Source organism: Ochlerotatus camptorhynchus, unplaced genomic scaffold, assembly GCF_037179485.1.
Source record: "Ochlerotatus camptorhynchus isolate MF236.1 unplaced genomic scaffold, CSIRO-AGI_Acam_v1.1 ptg000357l, whole genome shotgun sequence".
NCBI classification, from domain to species: Eukaryota; Metazoa; Arthropoda; class Insecta; order Diptera; family Culicidae; genus Ochlerotatus; species Ochlerotatus camptorhynchus.
The window spans coordinates 4765311-4779158 of NW_027040845.1; the positions used below are offsets into that span (position 1 = coordinate 4765311).

General features: G+C 39.1%; 1 protein-coding gene across 1 annotated transcript in view; it reads left to right on the forward strand.

The window, feature by feature from the left end:
• so (sine oculis) overlaps window positions 1–13848 on the forward strand; it is a 98693-nt gene that overhangs the window by 57886 nt on the left and 26959 nt on the right. The window contains exons 3-5 of the mRNA XM_065231557.1: window positions 4899–5026; window positions 5229–5333; window positions 5839–5894. Coding sequence (XP_065087629.1) covers window positions 4899–5026; window positions 5229–5333; window positions 5839–5894 — 289 coding nt within the window. The remainder of the gene's footprint in view (window positions 1–4898; window positions 5027–5228; window positions 5334–5838; window positions 5895–13848) is intronic.

Genomic DNA, 13848 nt, shown 5'->3' on the forward strand with positions numbered 1-13848 from the left:
GGGGTTCCACAAGGAAGCATCCTTGGCCCCATCCTATTCAACCTGTTCACCTCCGATATGCCGGCTCTCCCTGATGGTGGATCGTTGTCTCTGTTCGCAGATGACACATCCATCGTCTACAAGGGTAGGGTCATCGGAGCTCTGACTGCCAAACTTCAGAGAGGCCTAGACGTCCTGTCTGAATACTTAAACAGCTGGAAGATCCGTATCAACGCGGCAAAGACCCAGGTCATTATCTTTCCACACTCTAATTCTCCCAGACTTGTTCCGTTGGAGAATAACAAGATCTGCCTGAACGGCACAGTGGTGGAATGGTCCAAAGAGGTCGTTTACCTCGGGCTAACACTAGACAGCAAGCTTCTTTTCAGGGAGCACGTTGACAAAACGAAAACCAAGTGCAACATCTTGATAAGATCGTTGTATCCACTTATCAACCGGAAGTCAACCCTGTCCCTGAAAAATAAGCTTGCTGTCTACAAACAAATCATCCTTCCTGTAATCGAGTACGGTATGCCAATCTGGGAGAGTTGCGGAAAATGCCATCACCTTAAACTCCAAAGGATCCAAAACAAGATCCTTAGGATGGTCCTAAACAGTCCCCCGCGGACTAGAAATTCTGAGATACACCTCCTGGCTGGAAAGGTTCAGAGACACCTGTCTGAGATCAAATCATCAGATCATACGTGATCTAGCACGTTAGGTTAAGTTATACTCGTAGTTAGGTAGGCTATCACTTTTTTCAATTCAAATAAAACAAATCCCCAAAGGGGTATTCTGTAAACTAGTTGAAAAACGCAAATATTAAATTAGAATATCAAATTAAACAAAGATGAAGAGCCAGATAGGCTAATCAATTAATATGATAAATCAATGTACATACTACCATAATCAACAGAAATAAACATAATTTTACTACTACTACTGGCTCTACTCATTTTCGCTTCGGACGGCGTGGGAGAAGGTAGCAGTAGCAGCAGCTGCAGCATCAGCAGTAGGAAGGCAGCGGTTCCTGTCAACCGCAGAGTTCACCAGTTTGAACCCTGAACCTTCCGCGACGGGAACGATGAGATCACTGGCTGCTGGCAGCGAGCCCTGTCGCCTCGATGGCGCAAGCACTCCGAAGTGGATCAACCTCGCCTGGTTAAAAGTGACATTTCGAAATTTATTTTCAATGTTCGAAAAACCCGGTGATTTCGATTGATCGGTTTTCAAACAGAATTCAGTCACGGTTGCCAAAATTTAACTTCTAGTCGGTCAGAAATAACCACGCTTGGATAGCAGGGCTATTCGATAAATTTCCAGCTGTCACTTTTAACCACGAGTTAAATTTAACTAACCAATTAAGACACAGGCTTGGAAGTAAAATAAGGGACCATCCATAAATAGCGTAGCATTTTTTAGACCATTTAACAAGCCGGGGGGGGGGGGCCATGATAAACAACCTAAAGAAATCATTCGTGAACTTGCCGAACACTTTTTTCCAGGAAATTAGTGCAACAAGCTAAAATTAAATGGAAATGGTTTTTTTTCTCGAAAATTCTATCTCGAGCTCAATCCCTCATCATGGCATGTATTTTGATGACACTCGATTTGTGATTTCCCTCTCACAGATTACAAAATAGAGTACTTCACACTACTAAACATGTCGGGGACCTCTATATATGCATTTAGACTACCATCCATATACATATTTTGCACTATAGATACTTTCTGCTCCGCCCCATTCATAAAAACGGTCGGAAATCCTTTCAGGGGCGGGGCTTATAAAGTATTTTTTGAGCAAAATATGTAAAAAAGGAGGGACTTCGGACGTTAATCTAAATGCAAATTAAGAGATACCAGACATGTTTTGCATTGCACTGCCCTCTATGAACAATTAACGGGAAACAGATTATGCGTAGCTTCCGATATATGTCACCGCAAACAACAGCAGTGGCATCTGATAGAAAATGGATGAGTGAATGATTTTTTTTAGCGTTCTGAAGGAAAATCGCTGTCGAAGCCAATCTCATTTCCACATAAAAATTTCAAGAGCACAAATATCAGCTCTCACAAAACTTATAATAATGAAACTGGAACTTCACGTTTGCTGTAGTGCAGTACATACTTAGGGAATTCCAATTTCATGAGTGGTCACAACAGTGTGTAAGATTTGTACTCTAGGAATCTTGAAGTGATAGGGAACATCAGCCATCATGACGGCCATTGTTGGACGCTTCAAGGAATCTCCTGAAGAAAGCCCTACCTTCATTTGCTTCATATCTGATTGTAATTTAGGATCCAAAAGGAATTGCATATGTATAGGAAATCCAAAATATCTAAATACGACCGAAATCATAGGTTTCTTCTACTGTATTTAAAATCAGTATCTAGAAAAATCAATCCTCTGCCAAGAAGGAGGGTTGCTGAAGCCAAAAACCATTGCACTATGGGCAAAAATGGGTCCAAAATTACCCAAAATTCAATATCTCAACAGCACGCTGAATTCCGGCCATGAAAAACTACTTTTCCGAAGTGAAATCGTCCGGGAAATCGATTGCACGTGATTCCATGGACCGGAGAGCCTTGTAGGTATGTGTTTTGGACCATTTTACCCCATTTTCCCCTACTTTTTGGAGGAAATGTTTTTTTACAGCTCTATTTTTCGTAAAACATAAGCACTTTATGCATGGTTTTAGAATACTATGTCTTCAAACAACAGTTCATGAGATATTAAGGTAATACGGGGTACACTTTATAGGGGAGTAAGGGGTAAAAGTGAAATTACAATCAATGTTTTTTAATACAAAATCCATTTTTTTAATATCATATTATTTTTTTCTGAAAAATTCTTTTAATTAACTTTTATTTGGTATTTTGAGTTTCGTCATCGGCCAAACAGTTCAAAAGTTATAAATTTTTGAAAAAAATCGAAAAAAAAAATATTTTTTTACCGCCCTAATATATAAATAGTCACCCTAATGACAAAATAAAAAAAAAAATGTGTCTAATATGTTGCGATAAGGAACAAAACTACCAATTTTTACAAAATTCTGAGAACCACTATATCGTTTTGCTGTACACAGACAAAAAAGTGAAAACTCTTTTAAAACAGATAGCAGTAAATTAAAACTTATTTAACCCCAATTAACTTTAAAATTTCGAAAAAAAAATCTTATTATTGCAGGCAACCTTTGAGGTCATTCAAACAATCGCATCGTTCAACATTTTTATGAATTAAAATAAATTTAGCGAGGGTTCACTTTTACCCCTTACTCCCCTATAAAGTGTACCCCGTATTCCCCTAATATCTCATGAATTGTTGTTTAAAGACATGGTATTCTAAAACCATGCATAAAGTGCTTATGTTTTACGAAAAATAGAGCTGTGAAAAACATTTCCTCCAAAAAGTAGGGGAAAATGGGGTAAAATGGCCCAAAACACATACCTACAAGGCTTTCCGGTCTATGAGACCACGTGCAATCGATTCCCCGGACGATTTCTCTTCGAGTGTTATTGAGCAGTTCCACGCCAAATGACGAATCGATCTGATGCGACCATTTTAGGGGGGAGTGAGACATTTCGCCGAAGGTCATTTCGCCGAATGGAAGCAAGCAATTTTCTACGGGTTTGAACTTTTCTCAAAGCTCAGTAAATTTTGAAATCAGTCTCGAAAAAGTTTAGAAAGGTTCGATTTTTTTTTCAAATGTAATGCTTCCTTTTTTTGAACAAGATCAGTTCTTTCGAGTTGTACTGATTTCAGAAATTTTTCAATAATCAATATTTTTGATTTATAGGAATGCTTCCTTCCTTTGAACATGATCAGTTCTTTCGAGTTGTCCACCCTTTAACATAATCTTAAATATTTTAGGATTTATGAAAACTATCAAGATTCTGGTGATTTTTTTAGGTTTGAGAAATTTAATTATTTTTCGAGACTAGTGACAAGAAATTTGTTTGAGTAGCGCTGGAACCTCAACAAAAATATGTTGGCAGGAATTTCACCAAGATCCAGCAAGCAAGTAGCCGCTTAGGATGGAAGTCTTTTACGGTGGCTCTCCCAAATAACAATTTAGGTTTTATCAGGGTTCTGTAGACCGTAATTTAGACTTGTAGAATGCTTTAAAACCTCGATAAAACTTGACATGTTACTTGGGCTGTGAACCACTGGAGGTGCTCAGGAAACTTGATATGCCGCACATAGAGCTTTCTAGAGTGTTAGTCAGTCCGCCCCTCGCCCCTACAACTATACGCCCCTGCAAGAAAAATGTTAGTTTATGCTTAGGGCCGTCTTACCCCGTCGTTCCGCAAATATTTTAAAATATTATCCAACTTGAAATGACTATGACGACAAATTTCCATACGGAATGTTACTTCTTTTACCTTTTTGTTTTTATTTTAAACATGTCATTGACTGCGTCAAATGGATAAGAACGTGTTTCGCGAGCACCAAGCTTCGTTTTCGTAGCAAAATGCCAGTGTTCCAAGTTCCATTCCAGCTACAAACTCATAAGCATTTTGTACCCCGCTGAGTTTTGGTCGATTGTCGATTCTGGTGGTTTTCGTTTGCTGTTTAATTCTTTTGGAGAGATCGAATCGAACTGATATCATCAGTCATCGCACATGGAATTTAAAGAAGGTGACAGACGCGCGACAGCGAGAGTTCCGCGACCAACGTCATGTCTGTCCGTTCGTAGTAGGTAGGATGTTCTGTACAAGGGGCATAGGTGTCGGCTTCTTCTATGTTTCCTTTCACTTTTCAATGCAAAAAAATGTTATCCGGTCTGAACGTAGTGATATATTCTCGCAAGTTTATTGAATTCATGGCATACTTTGATTCTTTAATTTAATAATTTGGAATGATACCAATTAATCAAGATTAACAGTGTACTAATTACGATCACCCTCCCTCATTCCAGCTCACTACGTTGAAGCGGAGAAACTACGGGGGCGACCGCTCGGAGCAGTCGGTAAATACCGCGTTCGTCGCAAATTCCCCCTACCCCGGACGATATGGGACGGAGAGGAAACCAGCTACTGCTTCAAAGTGAGTCAGGTGCTTCCAACTCAATGTGATGCCAAAACTAGCATCTTGTTAGAAAAATTGAATCTCAATCATTCTACAAAATGTTAACAAAGCAAAAACAAAGAACGCTGCTCAGAAATCAACTGAAGCGGCAAATTTTCGACTTCCCATCTTGGCATTAATGCGTTTGCTCTGTTTCTGTGTTTACGCGTGCATCTTCTAGGAAAAATCAAGATCGGTACTGCGAGATTGGTACACGCATAATCCTTATCCCTCGCCGAGGGAGAAACGGGAACTGGCCGAAGCAACCGGATTAACCACCACCCAGGTAAGGTCTAGTAAGTTGGGTGGATTTTGAGTGAGTTGTTATCATCGAACGAGCGAAACGATCACGGAACGTTTTTTTTTTGTGTGTGGATGCTTTGTCTGGACGAGGGCGGCGCTTTGGTCCGGACCAGTTTTAGGTTCGTTCGTTGTGTGTGCTGCTCTTTTCCGCCTGAGGAAGCTCATCTCAACTAGGTGGATTGAAATTGGATACTTTTTATTTTTTGGGTTTTGTTGATTCAATCTAGGCTCAGCTCTTCCGTTGACTTCAGTGAAGCGCGAGGATTGATTCATCAAGGGAAAAAGGATCATTTTAATGAGATTTATCTGAGTTTTTCCTCTGCGACCTATGTTTTATGCTTTTTCCAGCTCTTAGCTTCTACATATTACCTGAATTATTATGCAACAGAGCGGAGAGTTGCACTTGTTGTTTCGTTTTTGATTCGCTTAGTTATAGTAGCTCTGACAAAAAAAGGCAATGGTAAATTTAATAGATCCCTTTATTCTAGGTTTCAAATTGGTTCAAAAACCGACGGCAACGGGACCGAGCAGCAGAGCACAAAGAGTAAGTATCAAACCGTTAATTTCGAATAGTCCATAATGCACCCCTACAAAAAATCTTCAGCTGATTCTTGTTAAACCCATTGATCCAATTTGTTCGAAACCGTACAATCAAAAATGAAAATGTTGCAAATTCCATGCCACAGTGCTTGACAGCTCTAAATTGGCTGCACACTGAGAAATTGTCACTAATTGAGCTTATTGTTTCCGAGATGTCGTCGTTTGTCAGTCCATTCTCATTAACTGCCAAATTTACGGCATGATACAAATCTAATCGGGAAGATATCTTGCCTTTAACCTCCTGGCTGGGCTGGCTTTGTACGAGCTACCAAAGACGTCCATAAAAGAAAGTCTATTGTTTGAATGCGAGAAGCAAATGTGTCAGTCAGTCTTTTTTTTTTATTCTGGTTTGATTCCCTCCCTTTCCTCGGAGCCGACTCAACCTCGTCTTTGGTGGGGCCTGCAGCAGTTGGTATCAAGACAGAAGCAACCAAGACGGAGAGGGAACAACAAAACTCATTGGAAAGGGAGATAAATAAAATGTAAATAAAAGTATCGAATTACCAGCCACCGCAATATGGATTTTCACTCGTTCCAACCGGCGGAGACGATGACGATGACGGTGACTATGAGTTGGCTTCATACATTATTAGAGTGCTGTATTTTTCGTGTATGCGTTTATATTGTGAGCGTTTGTTGGTTTGTTCCAAAAAGAGGAACACCTCGCCACTGTAGCAGAATTTTCGTAGAGTGGTTTCCAAACTTGTTTTTTGTTCTAAGGTAAGGGAAACTGCGTTGCTTCATCAAATTCATTAGACATCCTCTTGGATTCCCTTTTAAATTGTATATGTAACTGTAAAGTATAATTTGCTGAACGAAATTAAGTTGAGTTTAGATGCTAACACCTGCTAACCTGCAAGATGCACCCCCTTAAAGATAGCGTTAAAACATTATTAAAAAGGATGTAAATCATTTAAGGTTCAATTTACTTTGATGCTTTTTGGAAAATTTCAAAAGCAGTTTTTTCCGACGCATTATTTCAGATTTCAAAAAGCTCGCACTATTCGATTTCTTTTGATATTTTACACAAAATGACGCGTGCAAAAACTGCTTTTGAATTTTTAAAAAATGCATCAAAGTAAATTGAACCTTAAACCGAAGAGATAGTGATGTGCTTCCCCTAGAAAAAAAATGTGCATTTTTAGAGCACTTACAACTTCGTAGAACATTAAAAAATTGGGAAATTCAAACAAAAAAGTTATGGTTAAAAACGGGTTTCAAAGGGGTACTACCATATAGGTAGCTCTAAGACCAGAAGATTCCGAAGAAACGTGCTCAACCTTTTGAATCAGCTCTGGTACTCTCTTCGGTCCCAAAATCAAAACAAATATAGTGTAGTACTAGAATTTCGACTAGAATGGGGTTAGCTCATCGATGTACTTGGGACTGATAGGCTAGTCTAGTGTGAGCCAATTTTTATCTGACTGTATATCACCCTTAATAAAAAAAAAAATCACCACTCAAATAAAGTAGGGGGAAGTCCTCTATGCTCGGACACTTTTTGTTTTTCAGCAATAACTAAAAAGTACTGGATTTCAGGTGTTTACTTTCCCATTTATTTAAAGAGAAACAATATCGTAAGTAAAAAAAACAAGCGAAAAAATAAACCCTTTGCAATTTGAAATTAATGATGGGTTACAATTTTTGTGGAATTCAAATCATACGAAAAGTGTTCCCTATTGCCGGACACAGTGTCCTCTATGCTCGGACACGAAGGTATGCTTTGTTAAAGCTTACACCATTGGCACAAAAAGGTCAAGGGACGCTCTAATATTCCTGCTCAAGTCTTGTGGGTCCAGTCTTTGCACGTTGAGCACCTTATGAAGCCTTCCTTATCCGATTTCTGGCAGACTAGGCAGGCTAGGTTTTTTTGCCAAGTGGTTTTCTTTGTTGCTCTCGCATAATCTTTTGGTTTGATTCCGCTTTTTACGAAGATCTTGCATGGACTCCTTAATTCTCTTTTCTTTTTCCTTTTCCTCTACCAGCGTTCTGTTGGAAAGTGATGTCAAAACTGTGCTTTTTTCTGACTTCCGCTTCCTAGATTCCGAACGCTTCTGGACGGCATCAGGTAGTGGTGACAGTTTTTGAATGCTTGCGGTAGCACAAATAGCAGAACAGTCATAGTTGAAGATGCTAATTTCAAATAACAGACTAAAGTGGTAATTTTTATACGATAGATGGAGGCCAGATGAAAGTCTAGAGTTGATAGTTCCGTTAGAGTACGGCAGTGTGAAAATTGCATATAGAAAGTAGATAGCGAACTAGGACAACTTTTAAGGAAGGTACAAATCGGTTTTTTCATCTCTCTTTACCAAACTCCCCCTTTGGAGAGGGATGGTGAGGGGTGCCCCCCCCCCCCCGCCACCACTGGCAAAAAGAGATGAAAACCGACCGCTCAAGTACCAACGATGTGTTTGAAACAGTTCTACCGATTTTTTACCGCACTTCAGTTGTTATTTGAAGGAAGGCATCCAGTCGTAGGTTTGGAAATTGCAACTATTGTTTTCATCTCTTTTTGTCAGTGGTGGGGGGGGGGGTCAAAGGGGGAGTTTGGTAAAGAGAGATGAAAAAACCGATTTGTACCTTCCTTAAAAGTTGTCCTAGCTCGCTATATACTTTCTATATGCAATTTTCACACTGCCGTACTCTAACGGAACTATCAACTCTAGACTTTCATCTCCTCCATCTATCGTATAAAAATTACCACTTTAGTCTCTTATTTGAAATTAGCATCTTCAACTATGTAAATCGTTGGCTTCACGCAGAAGTAATATTAAACATATAGTCAAAGTAGCAGAACAGGTTGATGGATTGATAGCAGTATCTTTTACGAAGATTTCTTTTGAACCAGTTGCAGACTCTTCCAACGGAATGTTTGTAAAATCACATGGTAGGAAGTCGATGTCAGAGAAAATGTGTTTATTGAACGGATGAATTCCCGTACACTGGAAACCCGAAACTGCAAGATCTGTTCGTGCTATCTTCACGTATGCCTCACCTACGAGGCCAGCAATATCGTAGTCTGTAATCCGTGCTCCTGCATTTTTCCGCATCCACACTTCACAGCATTCATGGTAAGCATTCTTGAACGGTTTCATGAAAGTCCGGTCGAGTGGTTGCAGCTTGTGACTTGTGTGTGGCGGAAGACTTAGAACATTATGGTAGCTGTGACCATCAAGTATTAGAAGAACAGGTGATTGTTTTGAAGGATGCGAAAAATTTACGAAATGTTCAAGCCATTGTAAAAACAAATCACCATTCATCCAACCTTATGGCTGAGCAACTCCTTTCGGGGGCGTTAATCATAAGCCTAGCATGCATATCTAGACCAACAATTGAAATAGGCGGAACAACCAAACGTAAACAATGGCTTTAAACGCAAATTCCTCGAGAATCAAAGCACATCCAAGCAATCTAACACCACCATTTGATAGAGCAAACTTCCATTTTCGAATGGCATTGTTAGTTTGCCTGGGAGTGTTTTGATTCTCGAGAATTGTGTGTTTAAAGCCTTTGTTTACGTTTGGTTGATCCGCCTATTTTAATTGTTGGTCTAGATATTATGCCTTGGAAAGACAAACAAAGGCGTTATGTACTGTCCGATTGCACACATACAAAACAAGGTAGTGATATTTCTTCCACGTTCCGCAGATGCCTGTTTACGAACTTGACGAACGGCTTTGGGAGCTAAAACCTTCCCAAAATTGCACTAGTTCTGGATATCTGGGGGCTCACCCTCCAAATGTTAGCTAAGGGTGTTACAAACAAACTTCTGTATGCCGGCAACTCTGGGAAATGTTGTTTAGAGGTCGCCCCGACAATATTTTTGAAAAAAGTACATTTTTCATAGCTATTATCCAATAAATATATTTTTAGTTCTTTAAATTTCAGTGAAATCTCAGCCTTTTATATTTTTCGCAGATTACCAAGGGTCAACACAATAAGAAAAAAAATGCTACGGCATGTTCTGTGTCCAATTTGTTAGTTATAATTTTTCAAATTCGCTAAAATGATGTTTTTTGTTGTACATCATCACAAGTGCAGCAGAAATATGGGAAAATTTATAAGCAAAAACTTTGCCGGAAACTTTTTAACCTCATTTTTAACCGTTAAAAAGTTATTCGGGATTTACTGTGGAAATAAAAGTTCAGAATTTCAATACTTGTAGTATGTCCACCAGCAAATCAAACTATCATTGAAATAGATAAATACAAATCACCTACTTTGTTGTAAATCACTTGATAACATTTGTTTCGAAGTTTTTTGAATTCAATAGGAGGATATATGAGCGGAGGGGATTACACAATTTATTAGTTTCCATTTGATTGCCGTAGCAAGCTGAACCAAAAAAGAAAATCATGTCACCAAAAACCAAGCTCAAGTCGGATCTCATCACCGATATTGCGAGGAAGCATTTGCCCAGAAACCGTTTGTCGTCGGAGTTGGACATCATCAGGTACTTTCGATTCAAGCATGAAACCCAACAACTTTCAATCGGACAAAGCATTCAAGTTGTGGCTACCGAAGCTGCTTGTATATCAATGGTACACTGCTTGAGAAGGTTTTCGGAAACTCAACCGGAACTTTGTTTGTCACCTGCTGGCTCCGGACTTTTTTCAAAAATATCGTCGGGGCGACCTATAAGCAACATTTCCCAGAGTTGCCGCCATACAGAAGTTTGTTTGTAACACCCTTAGCTATCATTTCGAGGGTGAGCCCCCAGATTTCTAGACATAGTGCAATTTTGGGACACCCTACTTCTCATGCTTCGGCACACAATTGACGCCAGTTTCGTCGCAATTGTAGATTCTGGACGGTTCAAATTAGTACTTAACCATAAGATTTTCAAGATTTGAGTGAAATAACTGGACCTGAGGACGGTTGAACCCAACAGATCTCATTAGGCTAGTCGACTTGGAAGTTCTCAAAGAAAATCCATGCCTTTTCATGAAGCTGTAGTAAAAAAATTTCCAGGCTGTGCCTTTTTTGGTGTTGAAGCAATGAAGAACCTTCAGCTCTTCCGCGAGATCATAGACCAGTTTCAAAAACTCCTTCTTAGTAAGTGGCATACATCTAATCGACAAATCCGTGACGTAATGCGCAAGCTGCTCCTTGTATTCAGTTGAAAACGTCTTCTTGAATCCACTGGCTTGTGATCCAGAACGATATCCTTACCGGTTCTGAGGCAGCTGATACGATCTTGTGCGTATTTAGGTATGCCATATTTTACGGCGGCCTCTCGTATACTCATTTGCTTTGAAAGCATTTTGTTCCAGAGACCACGAATTTTATTTTTTGCGTTCCATGTCTACTACTCAACATCATTACTTCCTGTAACAATAAAAAAAAAACTTAAATTCTATATAATATCCACATTTTATGTTGACAACTTTATTGTCCGAACATAGAGGACAGTATGGTGTCCGGCCATGGAGGAGACACAACAGTTTCGAAAAAAAAAACCCGAATTTATCCACCTATGGTGTGATCAGACCCTTCTTACTTATTCAAGTTTATTTATTTTATTGTCATTATCAGTGACCAAGCCCCCCACCCCCGTGTCATCCAGTGACGCTACACCACTGCCTGGGGGTACCCGGAATATATCCGGGTGTAGTCTATTTGGTGAGGCTACCAATCACCTTATCATCGTATTTTAATGTGATTTAATGGGTTTTAATTCAATTCATATTCAAGCAACTTCCCCGGGGTACCTTGAACATGTCCAAGTGTGTCCAATGTGGTCTGGAACACTTAACACGACTTGCATTGATCTTATTTTTGAATTCTGTAGTAATTTGATGTGTCGCATGATGGTTTTAATTCGTTTCCCGTTAAATCCAGCGTGAAGGCCCATATTCACCGGATCTTATTCCGGCCATATCTCCGGAACCGGTTCACCGATTCCAAAACCGTTCAATAGCGTTCAACGAAACCCCAAGACCTATCATTTCGCACCGAGTTTGTCCAAATCGGTTGAGCGGTTGCTGAGAAACGTGAGCGCATTCATTTCGTTACATACACACACACATATACACATACATGTTCCAATCTCGTCGAGCTGAGTCGAATGGTATATGACACTCGGCCCTCCGGGCCTCGGATCGATAGTCGGTTTTTCAAGTGATATCTATACCCTTCTTTGTAAGAAGGGTAAAAAATCCCAGAATCCTATATTTTCATACAAAATTTGCATTACATTCAAAAGAAAACTTACCAAAGTCGACGTACAGAAATACTACACCTTTAAATTTAGGAAATATTCGCGAGTACACTTCCGTGAAATTTTCTCGTTTCTGTTTTTCTTTACAGCTATCATTTTTTTTACCTTTACTGACCGTGACGTCATAATTTGTACACGGTGAAAACATACAGCTTACTATTGTTTCATCATGTCCAAATCTTATTATCACTCTTTGTTTATGGAATATCATTACTGTCCGGACATAGAGGACTTCCCCCTACTCAAAAAATGAAGAAACATTGTAGAAGACATCAAAAGGCTACACTCAATAGTTTCGTCGCAAATGGCCATGTCCCATTTTTTCGTGCAGAAACATTTTCCTCGTAGCGAACAGCGTGATCACCTTGACAACCAGCGATGGGATGGAAGGAGACTCTGCTGCATTAAGCTATGCACACCTCCCGATATCCCTGTTGATATCGGGCGGGCAGGTTAGTGAATAGCTTTAACCCTCCGTCATTCGCGCTGTTGTACTTTGTACAACACACATGAGCTTTCCATTGCCATTTTGTTGCTGACTTACCAATCGATCTGAAACCGACGAGTATTCCTCAAAAAACTTGTTTTGATCTAAACAAGCTAATTTTTGATTACAGTAAACACAAGAATAAATTTACTCGCTGTGCTTTTTTCAAAAAAGAAACATTGGTTCCATATTGTAGCTTAGGGTATTTTCGTTGATATCGTATATAGTTTTTATAAAGTATGTGTTACATATTTTACAAAAATATTAAAAAACCATTTTCGTGTTTTTCGTCTTTTTGAAAAAGCACTCAAACCATCACTTACGAAATGTATTTCCGATACAGCCATCACAAATTCAATGTTGTATTCTTATTGCTTATGAAGTTTTCTGATTATATACTCATGCATGTAAAATATTTGTATATGCCTTAGCTTAAGGTAAGGAAGTAACTGTCATCATCAAAGATGTACATGCGGCAAAGTTCTTCCGGATAGTGAACATGCAAATGTGTTTTGTTCAAAGCTCTCTCAATTTACGTCCAATTTTGGCATCTCCTTTGGTTATTTCAATGGTATGAATGGTATACCATAAAGGCTCTACCACTACTTTTTTTTTTTTTTTTTAGTAGATTTTGAAAAATAGTGTAAATTTGGGTGAACCTTTTGTACATAAAACTTGAGCAATATGCCTCTTCATATTTCCATTCAAAATCTTTAAAATGGTCTATAAAGATCGAAAATTGGACGTTTTAAGGGCGTGTTTTCATTAAACTTATGATCGGGAGTGTATGGTCTTATAAATTTCTCCATTCAACTGAGCAAAAGTGCCTCACTCTCTGAGTTAGTCTCGTTGTCCGTGCACACGTAAATACAGGGATTTTTTTTTTGTTCTAGACCCCTCGGTAAGACATTTTGAAATTAGCCTTAAATGAAAGGGAGATTCTAAACATTAATTTGGTGGAAATTGCAGCGATATTGATCTTTTAAGATACTGTTTTCCATCTGAGATACGTGTTACCATTAATTTATCAGAGGTATACAAGTGGAACGACTCACCTGAATTTATGTATCCACAAATCTGCATGAAAATCTTCACCAGTAAAAGAAATCCAGAATATATTTGTCTTATCCCACTTACGCTGTTTTTTTACTTTGATTTGTTTTTCGTCGATCTTGTTTTCCGTGCTGA